The following is a 21,588-nucleotide window of genomic DNA, read 5'->3' as shown; positions in this document are numbered from 1 at the left end:
GTAATCTGCTTCTTTCATATTGCGTTCTTTGTTCTAACTAGAGCATTATCGGTCCACATATCAATGTGATTAGGTACTGCGTCTTGAAGGCGATGGGTAGTTGACCCTTTCGCCACAAGGATATATACACCTGCCCAAAACGGCATACATCCAAAGTCGCGTCGGGTTGGATCCAGCACCGCGTTCAGCAAAGGATAGCCAATCAATGCCATCCACTAGCGTGGTCCGATTCCCACTGATCGCTGAGTTTGTTGACTTCTCTGCACGAGCTGCGCGTCGGTCTACCCACTTACTCGTGCATCGGCCCGCCCACGTTCCCATCTGCCTAGCTACCCAAGGAGGCATCTTGCAATATCCACACAGATTTCAAAAATGACTTTAGAACGAAATAATGGAATTTAGTATCAAATTATCGGCCAAGAATATGCAAATCCCCAATTGCCCATAATCCCTCGTTAACAAGTCGCACTCACCGCATCCGAGACCATCGCTGGGCTCACCGAATCAAGGGACCCGGCAACGCAAGAGACCTGATCCCCACGCCCCCTCGCATCAATAAATGCAGTTGGGCCAATGGAGTATTGTCAGATTACCAAAAACATTAAAATGTTTGTGTATCCCGACAATCCACGGTGCTTCGTTGGGAGATCAACAGTCGTCTGTTCTGGCCAGGTTTCTATCTCGCTTAGCCGCGATGATCTATAGAGAGTGCTTTGGATCAGGCTCACCACCATTACCACCCACTTCCTTGTATCGTATCTGCATATGAACTGGGACGTTCACGTAGGTGCTATTGAAGGGAAAAGGCGATTCTTAATGCTTTTCGCATTCTACGACGCTGGGGATCAGTGGGAAACTTAGACGTTGAGGGGTCTCTTGCTTGCTGATCTTTGGTCCGGGGAATCGATTTTGTGTGCAAGAAATGCATAATGAAGAAAAAAAGCCAGTAGCTAGGTACTCCTCCGATCAAATCGCATATTTTGGGTGGTATAATATGCGGAAGTTCATGTCTTAGACCGGGCACAGTAAAAGAAGACGACCGGGTTCCACCTGGGCCTCCTCCACGACAAGTATGCTAGAAAGTCCAAAAACAAGGAAAAGGCCATGCACCACCAACGCCAGATTCGTGTTAGATCGACAGCCGCAGGGGCTAAAACGAAAGGGAAAAAAAGATGAGAAAAACGTATGATCAGCCTACGGGGACCATATCTCGTCACACACTTAGCCGGCAGCCCGCGGCTTAGCCTTGGCCTCTTTCTTCGCCTTGGCCTCGTCCTTCTTGCGTTTCTTCTGGTCTTGCAGCTTGGAGTCGTGCTTGCGCTTCAGGCTGGCTTTTTCTTCGTCTGTCTTTGCCATTGGCTTAAAGAAGCCTTCGAGCCGAGATTGTTGCGCACTCTTGAGGTTCTTGGTCAGGCGGGCGGCTCCATTACGGACACGGTCTTCGTTGAAGCCTTTGTCCGTTACAAGGAATGCAATCAAGCCCTCGACGTCGGGTGCTTCCCATTTGAAGTCGCAGCTTTCGTGGTCTGCCGGGTGCACGTCCGGGGTGACAAAAAGATCGCGAGCGTCTTGATAGGGCCAGCTTTCGGGAACGACGAATTTCTTTTTGGGATCGTTGTTCATGAATTCGACTGCCTTTTCCAAGCTTCCATGCTCGCGGATCAGGTTCAGAGCGGTACTGGGTCCGACTTTGGGAATAGGCTCGAGGTAATCGCAGCCCAGAAGAATGCAGAGATCGATGAACTGTACCATCACTATCGTTAGCTAGTAGACCTTTCCCCCTCATTCCTAAGAAATCCATACCTGCTTGCGATCCATGTTCAGCCCCTCAAGCGTCTTATCCAAGTGTATCTCCTGAATAGGCTCCTTCCGCTGCTCACTGAACGTCAAATGACGCAGCAAAATCGGCGCCTCAAAGCATAGTGTATCCATATCCTCGGAAGCAGCCGCATAGACCTTACCCGCGCGCGCCAAAACCGCACACTGGGCCTCAGCCTCAGTAGGGCATCGATGTACGGGATACCCATCAGCTTCAGCAGCTGCTTACACTCGGCGTTGTGCTCTCGAGTGACTCGCACCGTACGCCGAGAGAACTTCTCGATGTCCTCAGCCGTACCGGTTTCCTTAGCTTCCTCGTGGGCTTCGTGGGCTTCCGCCTTGCGCGCGCCTCGCTTCGCCAGCTCGCCTGACTTGAGCTTCGGCGGAGCACCATCAAATACGTACAGAGGCTTGATGCCGTTGTCGACCATTCGTAGCGTGCGGTAAAACATGCCCATAAGATGTGATGTGGTTTCGCCGGAGTCGCTCATCAGTTGTTGACCTTCCGAGCGCACAGCGATGAGGAAACTGTAAATGCTCATTGATCTATGGCGGGTTAGTAGGTGACGCCCTGGGGATTGAGATCATCCACTTACGCATCCTATAGAGCTCCGCAGTCGCCGGTTAGCCATCAAGTTAGAGCTGTGAAAGAAAGTGAGCGGTGGGAAGACAACATACAATCGCAACCTTGCGGCCGAAGTGGTTTTTGATCTCGCCCGTCTTGATCGCATCGGGGGGCGTTCTCGGAGATCACCTGGTACAGGTCTGGCACTGTTTAGTAAATGGTCATTGCCGAGATCACTAACTTGCTACTCACGCTTGATACCCATCTTGGCAGGTGTGCGTGATTTCGATCAAAATGGACCAAGGTGAAGGAAGGGTCTTTCGCAAGCCTCCACCATGGCAGACGCGACGCGCTGATGAGCTGCGCGCGGCATCACTTAGACCTAAAAAGGAATAGCGCATCCAAGAGTCGATGCCTCACGTGATCAAGACGAACGAACGTGTCTACTTACTACCCATTCCGATCCAACGATATGCTAGTTATGGATATTTGATTCTTCTAGAAAGGGAGGATAAAGAGACCTGTCCGGTTGGTCAGCTACTAGGAGAAGATTGAGATCTACAAGGGTACAGGACCATCCTTATATACATATTTGTCCTCGCACTCCTGCCTCAAGGACAACACTGTCATGGCTTGACCAAGACCCTAACGGCTCAGAAGTTATCCCAAGAAACCTCAGCTTCATTCAAGTTAGCTTGTGTGAAATTCTCTGAGTGCTCATCAATATTTCGACACCGCCTGCGAGAGCCTTAAAAATACCCACAAGCGTTTAGATATTACCAAGAGGGGTTGTCATTTGTCTTCGGCCGTATTGACATCCTACATAAAATGTCAAGTACATCTATTGATTGGAAAAGTGTTGGCTGTGGCTAGGGCTACCCAATCTTCTAGGTACTGATCAAGATGGCCGCGGCCTGAGCCACGAACATGATATTCAGCGTAGATAGCGGAGCTTTATCTGTGATGGAAACAAAGTCGCTACCTTCGAGTTCAAGTGGTCATTGAATCGGGGCTAATATGGAGCCGACTGTCCTCAGATTTCGAATGTTGAAGAGATCATCTTCGAGCTTTCATGAGAATTGCTGTTCGACGGCCTTAAACGCCATGTAATCTTCGAAAGAGTTGATGAGAAGGGAAGATGAACATAAGAAATAATGTTCCCAGGTAGAAGGACAGATGCAGAAGACGACACCGAAGAAAACAGTATATCTGAGTAGGGTGTGATCTACTGTGGAGGTCAACAAATGTACTTGAGAGGAGACAAAAGAAAACGGAGTGAAGACGATGTGTAACAAAGAACATAAGAAGGATCGATAGCAGGACACGTAAGGCGCATAGAAAGGTCATGAGCTACAAGAACACAGCTTGACCAAGAAGTTAATGCAAATGAGCTCAGATATGTTAATTCGCCAATCCTTTTAGATCGCCTCCGGGCTATTTCTATGCATGTCTCCTTAGATACTTTTCCTTATTTTTTGTAGTTGAAATCTGAACTACTCAGAATCCGACCAGCCAGACAAGTCACCGCCTCATTTTCAAGCTCGTAGCCGAGTTCAATTGAATAGTCTCCTTGGCCTGAACATAGAGATGGAAGATGTGGCACGATCCGGTTGTGAATGCCACTTTACGATGCAGTCATGCGCTCTCTTATCTTTTCCCAATAGCATTTTTAAAGATGGATATGCAGAGCCATTTTGATCAGTTATTTTGATCAGTTATTTTGATCAGCGTGTGACACAATCTGACATATGTTAATACTCCGACATCTTGCTGTTGCCCCTGGGAGTGGATGTACTACTCAGAAAAGCAACCCCTTCCAAGCCAATGAAAGCTCAGGCGCTGACACTGCGCATGTAGACCATGGCACTCTCCGTCAGATCTTGAAGACTACCTGCGAGGGTTTGAATGTCGCGAAACAGAGGGGTTTCGAGAGTACCTGCGAAGTTGTGGAGACTGCCAGCGGTAACGGTGCTCGCAAGGGCGTGGACATCACGCGAGAGAATGGAGGTTCTGGGCCTGACAGCGCTCAAAACTGCCAGCACACTGCGCGTATATGCGACAAAACCCCGTTTGTAAATACTCAAGCTTTGCGACAAAGATCCAAGAGTGCCTGCATAAGCATCGATTCTGATACATAACTCCTGATTCTTGCTCCCAAGGGTTCGGATATTGCCTGTGGCAGCTTGGATGTCGCGTGTAAGCGCTTGAATCTCGATACTCATCTTCCTGATCTCTTCTGCACTGTTGATGGGTCTGGCTTGTGAGTGAGTCTCATCCGGAGAAGCGGTGGAAGCATTGGTAGTGGTCGCGGCCTGGGACATGCGGATGGGAGTCTGAAGAACGAGGATTTGGAACTCATTGATTCTGGGGCTAAAGTCCGCAATCTTATCCAGAAGCCTCTTCAGACGCTCGTTGCTATCAACAAAGAGGCATGTTACATTTAAAATGTCGGTCTGGATGGGAGAAGACATGATGGATTGGATGCCTCGGCTTCTGTTGTAACCACGTTCACGAAACCTAGTATCAGCCCTAGCTTCAAGAAGTGATCAATTCATCAGAGTCAGATTTTTATATCAACAATAGTCACTTGAGGTACTCACACTGATCGCATAGTGAGAAGGTGAAAGGAGGTGTAATGGCAGCACTGCGATAGAAGATACTAAGTGAGGGTGCAGAGTATCAAGAAACGATTATTAATGGGGTATCTGAGGAGGTTACACGGATGAAGAAGAAGAAGAAGAAGAAGAAGAATCAAGGGTATGAAGTTTCCGCTCATGAATGTTATTTGCACTCGACAATTGGATAGAGGTAGACGCGAAGAAAGGCCGGGTACTGTTCTCAGTCTTGAACTATAGGAAGTCTTCGAATTCTGCGTGCTTCATTTGAAATTAATTGTTCCTCTCTCATTTCTAGCTTCGGCCCAAATTTGATCTGCTTAAATAATGACAGACTGGGTATACTATATGAGAAAAAGGAAGGCCAAGTACAACGTAAGACCTCAACCCAGCTGTAGAAGACAAAGTAAAGATTGGATGATATCGTCGATTGATTATCCATCTAGGCTTAATCACGCGGGCAGATGAATTCACCAGCCAATGTCTGCATAGAAGATTGCCTGCTCTCAGCGTGCCACTGGAATGAACTCGTTAATAATCCTGTGGCATACCCACACCGCTTCGACCCACACCGCTTCGCAACACCCGAAGCGGTGTGGGTATGCCACGGGACTATTATCAACTATTTTCGACTGATGAGTCATCTGAATCCCATACCCACAGACCACGTGACTAGAAGAAGCTTGAACCCAGGGGTCAACTGTTTTGGACCGCCTTCCGAATGTAGTAATTCGGCCTCGGGTCTGGACCGTGAATGCCTGAGGCCGGCGAGGATCCCCGCTTCTGCTATTATTCCCCAGACTCTGCTATGCGGGAGTCATACCCGACTTCACAGTATGAAGCGGAATCGCACCAACTTTGAGGCCAATGGCGATGCGTCGTCCGCTTCCCCGCAAGGAGACATTACTCCAGAGGATTCGCGGGCCCCAAACCATGTCCCGAAGATCTCGCGGAGGATACGCGCATGTACTGAATGCAAGCGACACAAAGTACGATGCGACATGAAGGCGGGAGAGGCGACCTGTTCGCGATGTCGGCGCATGGGGCTGGAATGCATTGTCAACAAGAGTCTTCAGACGCTCCTGGAAGATGAAGCGGAGTAAGTCTTACTTGACTTGAGGGGTTGCGATACCAGAAGCTAATGGGAGCGATAGGTGGAAGACTGTGATCGAGCTGGCAATGACTGATCTGTTGAGGAAGGCTCATCTTCCGGAGCTATCATATTACCAGGTCGGCGGTGGAACGATCGAGACGCCTTCGAAGAAACGGGGCCGTAAAGGGTCAACAGCTTCGGTGGATGATACTCTTGCTATGGGGCACCAAAGAATCAATTCAGTGGACAATACTGCGGGAAGAGCAACTGGATCGAGCTCGTCAAGCTACACATTCTCGCAGCGACAACCGCACTTTTCAATTGACCACGAGGAGACAAGTGCTACGTCGTTGGTCACGGCCCCCATGGGGAGTTTATACGAGGTGACACAGCTTAGTGAGAACCGCGAGGGCTCTCGTGGACAACAGCCGCCGGACCAGGCATTGGTGACTGATTTCATATCCCGCGGAGTGGTGGACTTACAAGAAGCGGAGGAGTTGTTCTATCACTTTGATCAAGTGCTTAACCGTTACCTTTGGGACGGAGCATTGCTGGCACATAAAGATTTGACATCGGCTCGACGGTCATCGTCAATGCTGTGCGCTGCTATCATGGCTGTAACGGCGTTGCATTTGCCTACTAAAGAGCGCACATTTGACACTTGCTATACTGAATTTGCAAAACTCGCGTCTGAGTCTATGCTCGGACACCATCACACCATGGACGATGTTCGAGCTCTATGTATCGGTGCTTTCTGGCTGGCAGACGTGAGCTGGAAGCTTTCTGGATACGCGGTTCGCATCGCCACCGAACTCAACTTGCATCAATTTTACCGCAAAGCCTTGGCGGGATCTCCTGAACATAGGGAACAGGCCACTCTGTGGTATCTACTCTATGTATGATGTTTTTTGCCCCGACTTCCTCCCTTCAAGCAGCTAATATGTATGCAGACCCTTGAGCATCACTTCTCCATCGCATATGGCCGACCACCGATCCTTCACGAGGATCTCGCAATAACCAACCACCATACCTTTACACAGTCGCCAAACGTGTCCCAGGGAGACCTAAGACTACATAGTCAAGTTGACCTCTTCATAATTCTCAGCCGAATCTATTTTGCATTCGGCCCCGATGTCGACCTCGAAGTACCAGAGAGCGAGTTTCCCAAGATTGACCAGTATGACCTGGATTTGGATGATTGGAAATCAGCATGGCTACCAAGACTCGGTGAGATTGTATCCGAACACCTTGTCAGACTTTTCGTTCGCTGAATTCATCCACAGTTGGGAGTCGTCACGTCGGTGCATATCCCTACAAAGCCGTCTCTTGCACTACCATTTCTCTCGACTCCAGCTTAATTCAGTCGCCTTGCGTACTTACCACTCTTCCACTTCATCACGAGTTATGTCACCGGAACGCAGGAAGCGGGCCAACATTGCCATCGAGTCGGCCATTGCCACTTTGCAGGTCTGTCTAGATGAGCGTGACATTCAACGGGCGCTGGTTGGCGTGCCGCTGTACCTCCACAGCATGATCACTTTTGCAGCAGTCTTCTTGTTGAAGATCGCAGCCAAATCATGCTCCACCGGGTCACATCTGGGCCTTAGTCAACACATCTCAATCGCCTCAGCTGGTTTGCTTGTTGACGTCAGATATGTTCGGAGCCTTGTTGGTCGGACTGTTGAGATGATGGTGGAATGCAGCCAGCGTGCAAGCGAGCGTCATTTAAGCCATCACATCGCACGCGGTCTTCGGAAGATGCTCACTGGACTCGAGGAGTGGGAAAAGCGGAATGGCAACCCACAGTCTATGGCCTCGACTCCGCGAGAGACACCTTCCTTGTTCAAGCCGGTCATCATCCCCGGAGCGCAGATGTTAGGCGAACGGGACACCATCGTGAACCACCCTCCGCCATTACTGGGAAGGGCACCATTGTCCGCAGAGCGCAGTAATGGATTCGAGCCCATCGGCAAACCAGAGACAGGCCTTTCAGAGGGTTCAATGGATCCGATGATGGCGGATCTGTGGGGCTTCGACGAAGACTATTTCCCCACAGGCGTATTTGACTTCCTACAAAGCCAGATGCCGGCGTAATGGGCTTGGTGTCCATGATCTACCATCCCTTCTTTGTACATATATAATGACGACCCTGTTGGTCAAGTATCATGAAAGATGGAAATATAGGCATTAGAAGGACTAATGAAATTAGTTTACGGTGTATGCTCCATTGCAATTCGAATGTACTTTCCTCATGGGCAGCGCTGGAACGCCGAGCCACCGAGAGAAATGACGACCGAAAAACTCCGAGTCGGACACCGTGACCTGGACCGATAGTCGAATTACTCGGATCTTGTATTGAATCGTTCCGCAGATAACCAAATACCCAGCCCCAGATACTCCCAGTGTCCTTTTGCCGCTCGTTGAGCTCGGTGATTTGTTACCCCAGTATTGCCGAGGTTCGCCGTCAGTGTGCATAATTGATTGAGCTTCCCCCGCAACTTCTTGATAACCACGCACGTCACTCTACATACTCCTACCTCCTCCCTCTCCACATAATGATGAACCGATCGCTATTGCGTGCAGCTGCACGCTCTGTCCAGGCTGGTCGCTCCGTCGCTGGCCGGCGGTACGCTTCTTCTGCCGTCTTCAATTGGGAGGATCCCCTCGCCGCGGAGGAGCTGTACACACCGGAGGAGCTGGCGATTCAAGACACAGCCCGGCAATACTGCCAAGACCGATTGATGCCGCGTGTATTGGGTAAGGCATTTTCTCTTCGTCTGAACTCGGACACTCGCTAATTTCCCTTCGTCACAGAGGCCTACCGTAACGAAGACTATGACCGTCGAATTCTTGAAGAAATGGGCGAATTAGGCTTGCTCGGCGCCTCAATCCAGGGATACGATTGCGCCGGCGTGAGCACCGTAGCCTCTGGCTTGATTACCAAGGAGGTGGAGCGCGTGGACTCCGGCTATCGCTCTGGTATGTCGGTGCAGAGCTCACTCGCCATGACGGGTATCTACGAGTTTGGCACAGAGGAGCAGAAGCAGCGATGGTTGCCGGGACTTGCCAAGGGCAAACTGTCAGGTTGCTTTGGTCTGACTGAACCCAATCACGGCTCTGACCCTGGTTCCATGGAGACGGTGGCCCGCGAGCACCCGACTCAGAAGGGCATGTACTTGTTGACAGGAAGCAAGACCTGGATTACTAACTCGCCTATTTGCGATCTGGCTCTGGTGTGGGCGAAGCTCGAGTCCACCGGCAAGATCCGTGGCTTCATTGTCGAGCGTGAGCGCTGCACGCCTGGCTCGTTTGAGACTCCCGCGATCAAGAATAAAAACGGCCTTCGTGCTTCGATTACTGGTATGATCCACATGGATGACTGCCCTGTCCCAGCGGAGAACATGTTGCCCAATGTTGAGGGTCTCACGGGTCCGTTCACCTGCCTAAACAGCGCCCGATTGGGGATTGCTTTTGGTAGCATGGGCGCTTTGGAGGACTGCCTTGCCCGTGCGCGTGAGTATTCGCTTGAGCGCAAGCAATTCAAGGGTAACCCTCTGGCCAAGTACCAGCTTGTTCAGAAGAAGCTGGCTGATGCAGCCACGGACGCCGCTTACGGCACACTGGCGGCAGTGCAGGTGGCTCGTCTTAAGGACGCAGGCAAGGCAACTCCGGAGATGATCTCCATGATCAAGCGACAGAATTGTGATCGTGCCCTGGTCAATTCGCGGATGTATGGATCTCCTACTTGCTTTTTGCCCGAAAGACGCTAATCCATTTAATTCCAGTCTTCAAGAGATCTTTGGCGGAAACGCTGCCAGTGATGAGTACCACATTGGACGTCATGTGTCCAATCTTTTCGTGGTGCAGACTTACGAGGGTCAAAGTGATATCCACGGTAAGTGGTTGCGTGCCCAACCTGGGACTTGGACTTGGGCTGATATCTATCTCAACAGCATTGATTCTCGGTCGCGCTATCACCGGCAAGCAGGCCTTCGTCTAGATCCTGAATTGTATATAGATTGTACATCATACACCGAATTCAATGACCTATCCCTGAGATTCTACTTCTGGAGGGAGAAACCGGAGTAGCCGCTTTCCCGATCGGGACAGGACGAACGCCGCACCCGCACGTGACATCATCGAGGGGCTGTATTTTTAAAATTGAAATTGAAAGCAGTGAATTGCTCGCCGAACCATCTCAACCCCATCACCTCGTCAATAGGTCTAGAAACGACATGATAAAGACATAGTCATACTGTAGTCATCAGCCTCGTACGTTCTCGCCCGGGTATATAAAGACCCGCCCCCGAGTCTTCACAGTACAGGTGTGTCATGCGTGGCGTGTATTGGTAATACCCCCAAATGACACCCGCCTGCCCACTTTCCCCCCCCTCTTTCTTCTTTCTTTTCTCTCTTTTCCACACAAAGACGTAACCGTACGTGTTGCCCCAGCCTTGAATATCGTCCCTCACTGACCTCCTCCAGTCCTCTTCTTGTCACTATCGTCGCCATGGCTCTTAAGCGTATTAACAAGGAACTCACTGATCTCGGCCGGTAAGATTGTGCCCGTTGAGCTTTGGAACGTTCATCAAGTCTGAATACTGACTCATGTCCCATAGGGATCCCCCCTCCTCCTGCTCCGCAGGCCCTGTCGGAGATGATCTGGTATGCACTACAAAACACCTTGAATGCCTTTACGCTTTCTTTTCCCCGTCTTTCTCCCCCGTCGTGCATTGCCCCCCCCTCAGCGGCAGCCTTATCGTGCGGCGGGGCTGAAAGTGTCCCCAGTGCAGATCGGTGGGATGATATGGCACACGGATGACTGACCATTTTCTGCTACAATAGTTCCACTGGCAAGCAACCATCATGGGTCCTGTAAGTCAATTCTGTGTCAATTCTGTGTCCGATAGGAACGAGATTCACGATACTAATACCACCCCAGGGTGACTCGCCATACTCGGGAGGCGTCTTCTTCCTCACCATCCACTTCCCTACCGACTACCCCTTCAAGCCCCCGAAGGTCAACTTCACCACCCGTATCTATCACCCCAACATCAACTCCAACGGCAGCATCTGTCTGGACATCCTGAGGGACCAATGGAGCCCTGCTTTGACCATCTCGAAGGGTGCGTACCCCCCACCAACACGCCCACTTGCATCTCCGGCAGACCAACCTAACTAACCATTCTGCAGTGTTGCTCTCGATCTGCTCCATGCTCACAGACCCTAACCCCGATGACCCGCTGGTGCCCGAGATCGCGCATGTCTACAAGACAGACCGCCCCCGGTACGAGGCGACGGCTCGCGAATGGACTCGCAAGTACGCTATTTAAGAACGGCAAATTTCTCAACAAATCTGCCCATCCCTCATTCCATTCATCCGTGACGCAGCCTCGTCCTTCCTCATCGCTCCTCTGCATCTTCGTTTCTGTTCTCTGTTAGATTCAGATCCTGTGAAGCCTGGCGTACCGTGGTCGTAGAAACTATGCAACCTGGTTGTTTCTTTTTTTTCTTTCATGTGCGCGCGTTGCAACTGTTGCTACTGTTTCCTACACGCGTCTCTGTTAATCCGGGACATGTCATATCAAACGATCATTATGACCCTTTCCCCGCATTCATGGCATCTCTTGTGTGACTCGTGACTTTTGATCTGGGAGTTGTGAGGCTTCTGAAGATTCTTAAGTCTCTTGTTGCTTTCTTCCTGTTCTTCTAATCTCGAAGAAAAGAAAAAGAAAAAGACATTATCCTTCGGTGATAAAAACCTTCCTTCGCGGTATCTCGGAGAGTGCGATGCTTACGATGCTAGTGGATTGAATCGCAAGGGAAACATGGAGATGATGGGGTTGGCGAGGACTGCGTGCGGATGGCCGGCGGAGGGCTTTAACGATTTCTTTTTTTCTTGTCGCAGATAGCACAATCCAGGCCGGTCCGTCTTAACATTTGTTCCTCAATTGTAGTTGAGCTAGCTCAAACATCTTGACGTCAAAATTATCCCCTCGCAAATCTCCAAGTTCGGGCCACTCCCTCAATCGTGGACGACCATGGACAATCATGTCAGACAAGGGATTTGTTGGGAAGTACTTGCAAAAAGGCTTCTGATAAACGTATTGCCTATCGTATTCGCGATGCAAGCGCTCACTTTCCAATATGTGTTTTTCCTCATCTGATGACATTAAACCGGCAATTGCGGCCGGCTGTATTTTCCGAACCTCCTCAAAAAGGTATTCACTTCTGTGCGCGGAATGGGTCAATATGATCTCCGAAACACGTCGCTATTGATTCAGAGATAGAATTCAGTCAAATGGTAACCGACTTCCAGCTGTGTGCATAGCCTAGATAGCTCCCCCTTTTTTTTTTTTTTTTTTTTTAAAAGCATTACTATATCACTCTTCTACACATTTCCTGTCGTCCCCTTCTAACAAGTTTGAAAAGGAAAAAAATCAGAGATAATATAGCAGCGTAAAAAATACAAGAATACAGTATCTTCTAGCGCTTCAAGAAGCACCTATAGACAGTAATGAGATCACATCGAATCCACAATCAAAGCACGAACATCCCGACAACAACAGCAGCGCCAAGCATCATCTCCTGACCTGTAGCCATCGGCATAGCGGCATTGGTAGCGGAGGCAGTAGACGCCGAGTTTGCACTGGAGCTCGTCTTTGAAGTCGAGCTCGATGAAGTTGAGCTCGAACCTGAAGTCGAAGTCGAACTTGCCGTGGTCGTCGCCTCATTCGTCATGATAGTGCTGGTAGCCAAGACCTCCGACGCCGAAGACACCTGCTGTGAGTAGTCGCTTGCGGTGAAGGGGATTTTGGCGAAACAATCGCCAGCCGTGGACCAGCTATCGTAGTCATCGGTTGTCGTCGAGTCGCTGGTGGCCTTCGGAGTCAGGTCGTACACGCAGCAGTAGGCGGTGGTGTCATCGATCACCATGTTGCCGTAGCAGCATTTGGAGGATCCATTGGTCGGGGTGTTTTCTAGCCAGTTCTTTGGGCAGGTGGATGCTGTCGCGGTGGCGAGGAGGAGGGTTGTAGGGAGGAGTAGCTGCTTGATTGATGGCATGGTGTGTACTAGATGGGTTGAATGTGGGGTTGTTTGAATTTATGAGAGATTGAGGGTGAGAGATTTCACAATATGGGCTGTGCTTGACTATTATATACTAGATGTTAAGGAGGTTTAACAAGGACTCTCGGGATTCAGTTGCCCTGGCGCACGGTGCGGGTTGGAATCTCCGGCTTGATTGGCGCCGAGGAACCCTAGTGTGTTCCACTAACGAGGAATTACGGATGAAGCGGACTCCTCGCAACATGTTTGGGGGCTGCCAAGAGTCATCTTCAATTCCCGAAAGCCTGTTACCAATTGGATGAACTGGGGGGAATATTTTAATCCGAAAGGTCGGGAGGAGTTATGGTCTGTGTTCTGTTTTAGAGAGAAAAAACTGAACATGAGATCAATTGCACATCTTAGAAGAGTATTGGTATATGAAAGCAATTGTATAACTGCAATTGTAATGTGATGTATGTTTCTAGAAATGCAAAATGTAACTATATTGCAACTATTAAATGTGAATGAACAACTGAAACCGAATGTTATCTGTCGTCTGTATGCAAAATGCAGGTGTGATTGTCTCGGGCCAATTGGTGAAATGGTCAAATGGTCGAGGTCAAAAAAGAAGAGGATGTAGAAGAAGATGAATCAGAGGAAGAAAAGAGAAATTGGAAAAAGAGGATGGAAAAAAAGGATCAAAAAAGATGCAGGATGTAAAAAGCATCCAAGAAACCCAACAATCAAACAGCAACCTGACTACGTCGACTACCCGAATGCGACGGCGCCTTACTTCCGCCCGCCTTCACGGTCCGGTGCGAAACCCTAGACACCTGACTCACACTATCAGCGGGTCTGATAGGCTCATCCATCTTCGATCGAGACGAGTGTTTCGAAGCCTTCGAATGACTCGAGCGATGCGAGTGGGATCGAGTCCGGCTCCCAACTTGACTGATTGAGTCATCCGGGGTGACATGCGAGTCGAGGTCGAGGTCGATGACACTGTCGGGTAGAGGCACTTCGCGCGCGGACACATGTGATTTGTTGCCCTGGCCTGGGTGTGCGCTGGCGCTGTAGTATGTTGCGTTGGAACCAGTGGGGAGGGGGATATTGCGCGCGCTACGAGTGGACGAGGCCGTGCTGACTGCGTCTTGGCCCTTGGAATGGGAGGAACTGACACGGTGCGAATGCTTGCTGTGCGAGGAGTACGTATCTCTGTCGTCGTGGCTATGGCGACGTTGGAGGCTTTGTTGAGATGCTTTGATTGTTGAGGCTGAGTGCACGCTGCCGTCTCGCGGCTTGTCGGCGGCATAGCTGCTGATGAAGGTGCTTGGGTTGCAGGGGTGACGTTGCTGCGAGCTGTGGCTGGGCGGTGGATACTCGATTGCTCGGAGGGGGATGTCCTCAGGGATGCTGAAAATGCTGCCGTCCGAGGCGCGGCGCCCACGGTCGTCGTAGAACTCGGTAGGTTCGTAGATGGTGCTGGCGCGGGGGTTCTTGGAGAATACACTGCGGGTGACAGTGGATCGAGGGCCTGATGCGCTGGTGTAGATGCTGCGCGTGGGGGGGAGCTTCGAGAGCTCTCACATGGTGTTGCGAGGAGACTTGGGATGGTGATCCCATGAGATATTGGTCCTCTCGACGGGAAGAGACATGCGATGGTGGTGCCATGAGCTGGTGGGACTCAGGCGTGTAATGCGGAGCTTCCTTGGGCTCTTCACTGGTTGACTGAGAGTCTCCCTTGACCATTGCATATGCAACCGCAGCACCAGCAGCGGCGCCGATCAGAGTACCGATAATGGTCTTAGCTACTTTGCTCCCATCATCAGGTTTCTGGGCCGTCTGCGTCGTGTATGACGGCGGTGGACCCTGAGACCGATGGGAAACAGCAGTAGGCGCTTTAGATATTGCAGTCGGAGCTTTCGAAACGGCAGTGGGAGCCTTGGAGACAGCACGAGACTTGGCCTCGGATCTGGGTGGTGCAACACTCTCAGCCTTGACAGAGGTAGCTTTGCTGCTCTTGGACACGACCGATCTGGTTTCCAGGAGTGCTATGGTCGGCCCTCCGGCTTCTGATGCAACGACCGAAGCACCGGGGCGGTATACCGCTTCGACGCTATTTCCATCGAGATCAATTACGGCGGCACTGTAGTACCCAGATATTGAATCTCGTTCTCGAGGCTCGCCATGAAGCTTTGCGCCAGCTTTGACCGCAGCGTAGACGAAGGACTGGACGGCCTCTTTTGACGGGGCTGGGAAAGCGACGTGGACGGCGCTGACCGCAAGTCTATGGAGGTATGTGAATTAGCCCACTCATCCCCACTTTTAGTTAAATATCAAACAAGTTGACCTTGGAACTTAGGAACTTACCCAGGCTTCTGCTCGGTGATCCAGAAATCGGCAGGGCACCTGCCTTCTGTCCGAACCCGATATAATCTTCCACTCGACCAATAAATTGGTATCCCAACGGCTGGAGACAAGACAGAAAGAACGAAGTCGAGGTAGGCAGGTGGGAGACTGTCACGGTTAGATGCGAGACAGGCATATCGATTAGATCGCGTGTCGTGCCAGCGTCGCGATCTTAGGATAGAAAGGATGTATTGAAAGAGTTGATGTATAGAGGATGAAGAAGTAGAAAGAAAGACCATATGCACCTGGACAGGGATGGAATATATACGGTGAGAGAACCTCCCAACTCTATCAAAAGCCCTGAACGATGACACACCACCGTTCACGCTTCCTCAGATGTCAGGAACCAGTCGGACGCAGACAATCAGGAAGGGGAAAAGAAAAGCCTGTATTCCCATAATATCCATCATCTCCATAAAAATAGGGAAAGGACCCTCTCTGCCCAAGATGCCACCGAAAATCCGACTATCCACCGGCCTAGAATGGAAAAGCCTACGGCCCGACTGGGTCTCTCCTGTCTGCGTGGAGCAACAATGTGCCAGTGCAGTGTGGATCGGTCCCCTTGTTGGCAGCGTGAACAGGACACCCTACCGCATTGAGCGATCTACACGTCGGGAGGTGAAACGCGCCGCTTCTAGATTTAGAGTGAGGCGGCACTTGAGGAAAGCCCTGTACTGCTGTAGCGTGGTTAGTCGTGTGGTAAACGGAAGTAGACCCGAAGAGGGGGCCTTGGACATGTTGCTGGCCAGATTCGGTGAGGAGTGGAAGGTGTTCATTGGGGCGGGGGAAATAGGTTTGTAGGTGGATTGTGCCGCTCGGATCTCAAGGGCCAGGTCACCACAGGCACTTGGTCTGTGGGCCGTGGATGAAGGGGGAAATCCTCGCTTGGTTGGACAAACCGTGAAGCGGGACGTGACGGTGGAGTACGAAATCGAAATGCTCATTTGCGCATATCGTGGGTTTTGCTCTTGAGGCAAATGCTGCTGACCGCCACTATGGACTATGAACGTCCTTGACAAACCCGTTTGACTCACTCTTCTTTTTCTATCTTCGAATTCTGGTCCATAGGACCCCCTACAGTCGTGGACGAGATAGTCGAGACCGTCGAAATAGTCGAGAGGTCGAGAAGTCGCGGGGCACAAGTCTAGTGCCCAAAGGAAACCAAGATTGTCCGTGTACAGCAAATGCATAGTCCCGACTAGCTGCATAATTAGTCGCAAAGTGAGGCAAGCGGCCTGCCACGTCGAACATTGCAGCTAACGTGACTACACTACATGACTGGATCTACAAAGTACGAGATATCGGTCCTCCAGTAGTACCGCCCGACGTAGATGAGCAACCGTAAGTCTTTTGTACTATCACACAGTATGTGCCTAAATAGGAGCCAGACTCCTCTCTATGTTCACTTTTTCTAGTCTCGCCACACTCGCGGGCGGAGAGTCGGATTCAGGACTGGACTGCGAAAAGGAACCAAATGCCATCCAGTCCGAGTGTCTCTTTGTCGATAGAAGGGGGTTTCCCATTCAAGTCACCCCTGTACCCTGCTCCTAGAGCAACTTCGACACTGGCCGTCCCGTGCTCGGGCATCCCGACAGTCAATAGATCTTTCAAAAACACAAAATGAGAAGAGTAGATACAAAGGCGTGTCTCGGGACGGCAGTCGAAAAGAAAACAAGAAATTGTGGAAATTCATGTACCGGAGACGGACCCTGTTGGTCAACGCAAGAGGTCAAGCTCAGAATTGAGAAATCCCCGATCCGCGGTGTCAACTCGTCGCAAGGAAATTCGTTGGGATTCATGGCAATTCCAGGAACTCTACCGATTCTGCATGCGGAGGGCAGAGGGCGCGCTTACAGCTGCGCAATATTCAGCCTGCCGATCACAGAATGTCCCACACTTCCTCAGCCGCGTGACAGAATTTGCTGCAAGCCACACTGGCACTCAAACTGTAGTTGCTGATACTGATAGTGTCATCCTTGAATGAATCGGCAAAGTCGTCGTGGCCCTTGGCCATGGCACCGACGAAGATCGCAATGCTCTCCTTGGGGCCCAACGACTCAATGTAGTCCTTGGTACGGACCACGGGGGCATCGAAACTCATCGTCACCTTGCGGCAGTTTGGGGGCAGATGGTCGGTGATCGGGTTCTTGATGACCTTGAGGAGCTTCTCCTGTGAGTTGGTGGAGCGAATCGACAGGCGGTGGAGCAGCTGGACCATCAGACCGGCGAATCGCTTGAAGGTTCGAGGAATGCGGACGGACGGATTGACCTCAATCAAAACACCCTTGGCCGTGTGGATGAAAATTTGGAGGCGGCCAGCCTTGTTAACGGGAGAGTCCAGAAGAGTAAGGAGACACTGGGAGGGATTGTTAGCCCATCGTTCAAGCCTGCAAGCCTCTCTCTCGTAGATCATACCTGGTGGGTGATGTCCGGTCGAGCCTCGCTGATATCACGATTCATCTTGCGCATGATGCCGATGTGCTCGTCACTGTTCAGCAGGGAGTATTTCTCATCCTTGCCACCGCGCCCGGCAGACGCCCGGTAGGTTTCCAGACTGGCATTGGAGAGAATGACGATCAAACGCTGAGTGTCCTTGTCGTGTGTGGGAATGGCGACATGTTGCTCCGCAACGAGTTGAGGCAGCTCGGGCGGGGGGCACGACTGGGTCCCTGTAGGTACAATCCGGTTAGCCATGAGCAGACAATCCTGCAAATTCCGGTATGCGATAAAACAGAATGGAGGAAATAGGATTGACAAGGTTGGTAGACAAGAAAAAAAAACATGGCGTTGACGAAGCGGAAATCTGCGTCGACGCCGCTTTGCTGGTCCGTAGATCCTGGGCCAACTCGGAAATGTTGGGCTTCCAAGTTGCAAGCACCGGGGAAGGGTTCAGGCGGGAACAAATTGCAACTCACTCGCGCGCTTACGCTTTCCAGCACCAGAAGCGTCGTCCGACATGGTTGGTATGGGGAATGAAGTTGGGGAGGAATCAGAAGAGATTTTTGAGTTGACTCCGGCTCCGCAGATGGTTCCGCGGGTCAAAAGCGGGACCGACACTCGACTTCACAACAATTGTTGCGAGATGCTTCGAAAGGAATTAGTCTGGAGCAGCTGGAAAAAAATTTCAATCGATTAACGAGAAGCTCCTCAGCACAGACCAAAGAATTTCGAGAATTTCGAGGGCTTTATGACAGATCACAGTTTTTCGCGGGAATTTCCTCTCGGCTCTCGGGCGAGCTTGCTCCTGCAAGCTATCTCGGTAGCTTTGCAGCCGGAGTTATATAGTTCGTATCGTCGGCTTATCCTTCTAGATACTATGGTGGCCGTGTTGAAGGGATTGAGATGACACCCTATACTCTATGCTCTGCAGAAGACCTTCCCAGGATGGAAGTCCCAACGACAATCCGAGGCCCCTCTACTGTAGGTACCGACCCACCCATAATCTGCACTCAGCAGTGACTATTCAGAGACCCCCGCGATCCACTCGAGTCAAGCAGGTGATGCGCATGTGTAACAGACCTGCAACGGAGTCCCTGGCCAGTTTCTGCCAATCGATTCTCGCCAGCCCGTACGTCGAAAGCCATAGAAAGGTCACCGCCGGAGTCCGTCAGTGTGCAGGATCCAGGCTGACTGAGTCTAAAGTTGATCCCCTAAGTGAGACGACCTGAGTCAGCAGTATGGCCGCACATCCGAAGTGAAGCTAGTTCCTGGTGCCAAAGTAGTTCCAGTAGTGCCCGGTAGTGCCCGCTGAGCCCGTTGCGCTCGTGGCTGTCGGCGCAAAGTGGTCCATCTCAGCCACCTTGGATTCTGGCCCATTAGCTTGCAATTCAAGTGGCGAGTCCCATCCACTCTGAAACTTCATGCTGAATAGGCATACCCTGGAGATCCGGGCCGCTGAAGAGCGTATGTAACTTTGTAAACTTCGTTACCGCCGTCTCCATCCAGGCCAATCAGTGACCTCGATCCCGATCTCGTCTCATCAACACAGCCCAATCAGGATCGCCAGGAGATCCGGCTGCCTGTGGAAGTGACTGGAAAGGCGAGAAACCGGGCGAAATTGAATGAACATGACGAAGTCAGAGAGCGGTCGGCGATCGGGCGACACACCTTGCACGATGCAATGCAAGATGGGCGAGAGGCGTGAGTGCTAGCTAGATTTAGTACACTGGAAGATTCTAGGGGGGCGTAGGCTGGGCAAGGCTCAGAGCCACGAGCAAGTCATAACCATAGGCATAGTTATAGCCATCGTCATCGTCATAGTCAGATGGGGTAGAGGATGAGAAATAAGCGTGTAGATGAGCGGTTCCTGGAAAGGGGTTCTGCCCGAGCATACCAGGCAGAAATTCACCGGAATTCAGGAATGGTCAATGCAAAATGCAGACTGCCATTCCTTTTCATCTTCTTTCTACAAGAAAAAAAGACGGCTGGGACTTTCTTTGCTCGTGCCTTCTCTTCCCAGTCGTATTCTCTGTACTGTAACTATCTTCATTCATCTCCCGGGTGGCGATTCTTGTTGGACCTGAGCTACTTAATACCGAACCATCCCCCATCACAACCTGGAAACTTGGTATCGACGGGATTACCCAACCTCCCCTGGACTCTATTACCCCTCCAGCGTGACATCTCCAACCCCAGACTGCGCACCGGCAAGGGATAACCGTGAGTTGAGCTTCCCTCCCGTCGAACAATATGACCTAAACAAGTTAGCGCCACGCGTGCAGTGGAACCTATGTAAAGTGCAAAACCCCCCGAAATAACAAACCCATCCTGCCATTATTCTGGGCATAAGGGAGATGCCGTGGACTGTCACCAATTCTTTCAAGCGGTATGATCTGTTTCCCCTTCGAAGACTCCTACTAACAACCCTCCCACAGAGGCCTGATGAAAACATACGGGAGACCGACATGGCGCGTTTATGACGATGAGCGGGCCGCGAAGAAACGACGCGTCCTAGATGAGTCCGACGAGGCAGAGACAAATCTCCAGAGTGCGATTCGTGAATCGTCTGCCGCTGTTCTGTCCAGTCCCTCACGCCGCAATTCAGTGGTTCCATCCGAAGGCACCCTGGACGATATCGACGATCTCACCACGCCACCATCCTCGCCGCCACCGCGATTGACTCCCCCACCAGCAAACACCCGCAAGCCCACCTTCGCCTTTCTCAAGCGCAAGCACAAGGACGCGTCCGCCGCGTCTCCTCTAACAGAGGTCAACTCTAACAGCGTGCGCTCTTCTGCCGACCCGCCCAAGAACAAAGCGCAGAAACCAGCGATGCGACAGATGCAGATTGATTTAGGGAATGAGGTGCGCAAGACCTGTACGACATGTGGCATGGAATATATCCCTTCCAATTCCGAGGATGCTGCCCTGCATAAAAAGTTCCATGAAATGAATTCGACCGGTGTGGATCTGGGCAAGGCATTCATGCGCGCGAATGCCTCGCGCTGGGTCTACGAAGCGACACGCTTCGACGAGGGCTACGTGGTGATCGTGGACCGCAAGGCATCACCCAGTGCCAAGAATCAAGCGAAGAGGGTGCTTGAGGTGGTCAACAAGGAATTATCATCTCCAGAGATCGACGACGAGCTGCTCTGGGGCCAAACAGAGCCTCCGAAGGATAAGAAGGCAGACGGCGAGGACAAGGTGGACCGATACCGAGTTTTCCTCCATATGAAAGACAGCCGATGTGTTGGGCTCTGTTTGACAGAGCGCATCTGGGAATCCCGACCGGTCGCACAGGAGGACCCGAACGGGAATAATTCGTCCGTGTCGGTGCGCGACGAGGTGCACCCGGCCATTGTCGGCGTCTCGCGCATCTGGACTTCGGGTGCGTCGCGCCGGAAGGGCATTGCCCTGGATCTCCTGGACTGCGTGGTGAGCAACTACATCTACGGCATGGAGATCCCAAAAAACCAGATCGCATTTAGCCAGCCTACGGAGAGCGGTAAGCGGTTGGCGCAGAAGTTCTTCGAGGAGAATGAGACGTGGCATGTGTATAACGAGAGGTGATGACAGAGGTCATCTATTTATCTTTTACTATG

General features: G+C 51.3%; 9 protein-coding genes across 9 annotated transcripts; 5 read left to right on the top strand and 4 right to left on the bottom strand.

Annotated features, from left to right (window-relative positions):
• Positions 1-1,221: 1,221 nt before the first annotated feature.
• Positions 1,222-2,841, bottom strand: fen1 (multifunctional nuclease RAD27; the record flags this gene model as incomplete). The annotated part of the gene is made up of 7 exons (XM_056968232.1): positions 1,222-1,743; positions 1,804-1,911; positions 1,962-2,364; positions 2,415-2,419; positions 2,497-2,560; positions 2,636-2,765; positions 2,835-2,841. 7 exons carry the CDS (start codon positions 2,839-2,841, stop codon positions 1,222-1,224), a joined length of 1,239 nt encoding a protein of 412 aa, XP_056821028.1.
• Positions 2,842-4,131: 1,290 nt separating this feature from the next.
• Positions 4,132-4,827, top strand: N7477_006568 (uncharacterized protein; the record flags this gene model as incomplete). The annotated part of the gene is made up of 3 exons (XM_056968231.1): positions 4,132-4,455; positions 4,543-4,579; positions 4,649-4,827. The coding sequence occupies 3 exons, from the start codon at positions 4,132-4,134 to the stop codon at positions 4,825-4,827; spliced, it is 540 nt and encodes a 179-aa protein (XP_056821027.1).
• Positions 4,828-5,834: 1,007 nt separating this feature from the next.
• N7477_006567 (uncharacterized protein) lies at positions 5,835-8,185 on the top strand (the record flags this gene model as incomplete). Its single annotated transcript, XM_056968230.1, has 5 exons — positions 5,835-6,097; positions 6,153-6,987; positions 7,042-7,318; positions 7,375-7,412; positions 7,445-8,185. 5 exons carry the CDS (start codon positions 5,835-5,837, stop codon positions 8,183-8,185), a joined length of 2,154 nt encoding a protein of 717 aa, XP_056821026.1.
• Positions 8,186-8,646: 461 nt separating this feature from the next.
• On the top strand, positions 8,647-10,091 carry N7477_006566 (acyl-CoA dehydrogenase; the record flags this gene model as incomplete). The annotated part of the gene is made up of 4 exons (XM_056968229.1): positions 8,647-8,848; positions 8,906-9,821; positions 9,877-9,986; positions 10,045-10,091. 4 exons carry the CDS (start codon positions 8,647-8,649, stop codon positions 10,089-10,091), a joined length of 1,275 nt encoding a protein of 424 aa, XP_056821025.1.
• Positions 10,092-10,577: 486 nt separating this feature from the next.
• On the top strand, positions 10,578-11,424 carry N7477_006565 (putative ubiquitin conjugating enzyme (UbcD); the record flags this gene model as incomplete). Its single annotated transcript, XM_056968228.1, has 5 exons — positions 10,578-10,645; positions 10,711-10,756; positions 10,937-10,966; positions 11,034-11,217; positions 11,285-11,424. Coding segments are annotated over 5 exons (468 nt in total), but the record flags the coding sequence as incomplete, so codon positions are not given.
• A 1,207-nt stretch (positions 11,425-12,631) lies between these two features.
• Positions 12,632-13,156, bottom strand: N7477_006564 (uncharacterized protein; the record flags this gene model as incomplete). Its single annotated transcript, XM_056968227.1, has 1 exon — positions 12,632-13,156. One exon carries the CDS (start codon positions 13,154-13,156, stop codon positions 12,632-12,634), a length of 525 nt encoding a protein of 174 aa, XP_056821023.1.
• A 725-nt stretch (positions 13,157-13,881) lies between these two features.
• On the bottom strand, positions 13,882-15,683 carry N7477_006563 (uncharacterized protein; the record flags this gene model as incomplete). The annotated part of the gene is made up of 3 exons (XM_056968226.1): positions 13,882-14,720; positions 14,782-15,390; positions 15,509-15,683. The coding sequence occupies 3 exons, from the start codon at positions 15,681-15,683 to the stop codon at positions 13,882-13,884; spliced, it is 1,623 nt and encodes a 540-aa protein (XP_056821022.1).
• A 1,743-nt stretch (positions 15,684-17,426) lies between these two features.
• Positions 17,427-18,505, bottom strand: N7477_006562 (18S rRNA pseudouridine methyltransferase; the record flags this gene model as incomplete). Its single annotated transcript, XM_056968225.1, has 3 exons — positions 17,427-17,903; positions 17,963-18,216; positions 18,463-18,505. The coding sequence occupies 3 exons, from the start codon at positions 18,503-18,505 to the stop codon at positions 17,427-17,429; spliced, it is 774 nt and encodes a 257-aa protein (XP_056821021.1).
• A 1,923-nt stretch (positions 18,506-20,428) lies between these two features.
• Positions 20,429-21,556, top strand: N7477_006561 (ESCO family N-acetyltransferase; the record flags this gene model as incomplete). Its single annotated transcript, XM_056968224.1, has 1 exon — positions 20,429-21,556. The coding sequence occupies one exon, from the start codon at positions 20,429-20,431 to the stop codon at positions 21,554-21,556; it is 1,128 nt and encodes a 375-aa protein (XP_056821020.1).
• Between the last annotated feature and the right edge of the window lie 32 nt (positions 21,557-21,588).

Source organism: Penicillium maclennaniae (genome assembly GCF_028827695.1).
Source record: "Penicillium maclennaniae strain IBT 15551 chromosome Unknown utg000006l:1.0-2513246.0:1.0-2515036.0, whole genome shotgun sequence".
In the NCBI taxonomy this organism is placed as follows: Eukaryota; Fungi; Ascomycota; class Eurotiomycetes; order Eurotiales; family Aspergillaceae; genus Penicillium; species Penicillium maclennaniae.
The sequence above is the reverse complement of the archived record's forward strand: the minus strand, read 5'-3'. Positions and strand labels throughout refer to the sequence as shown.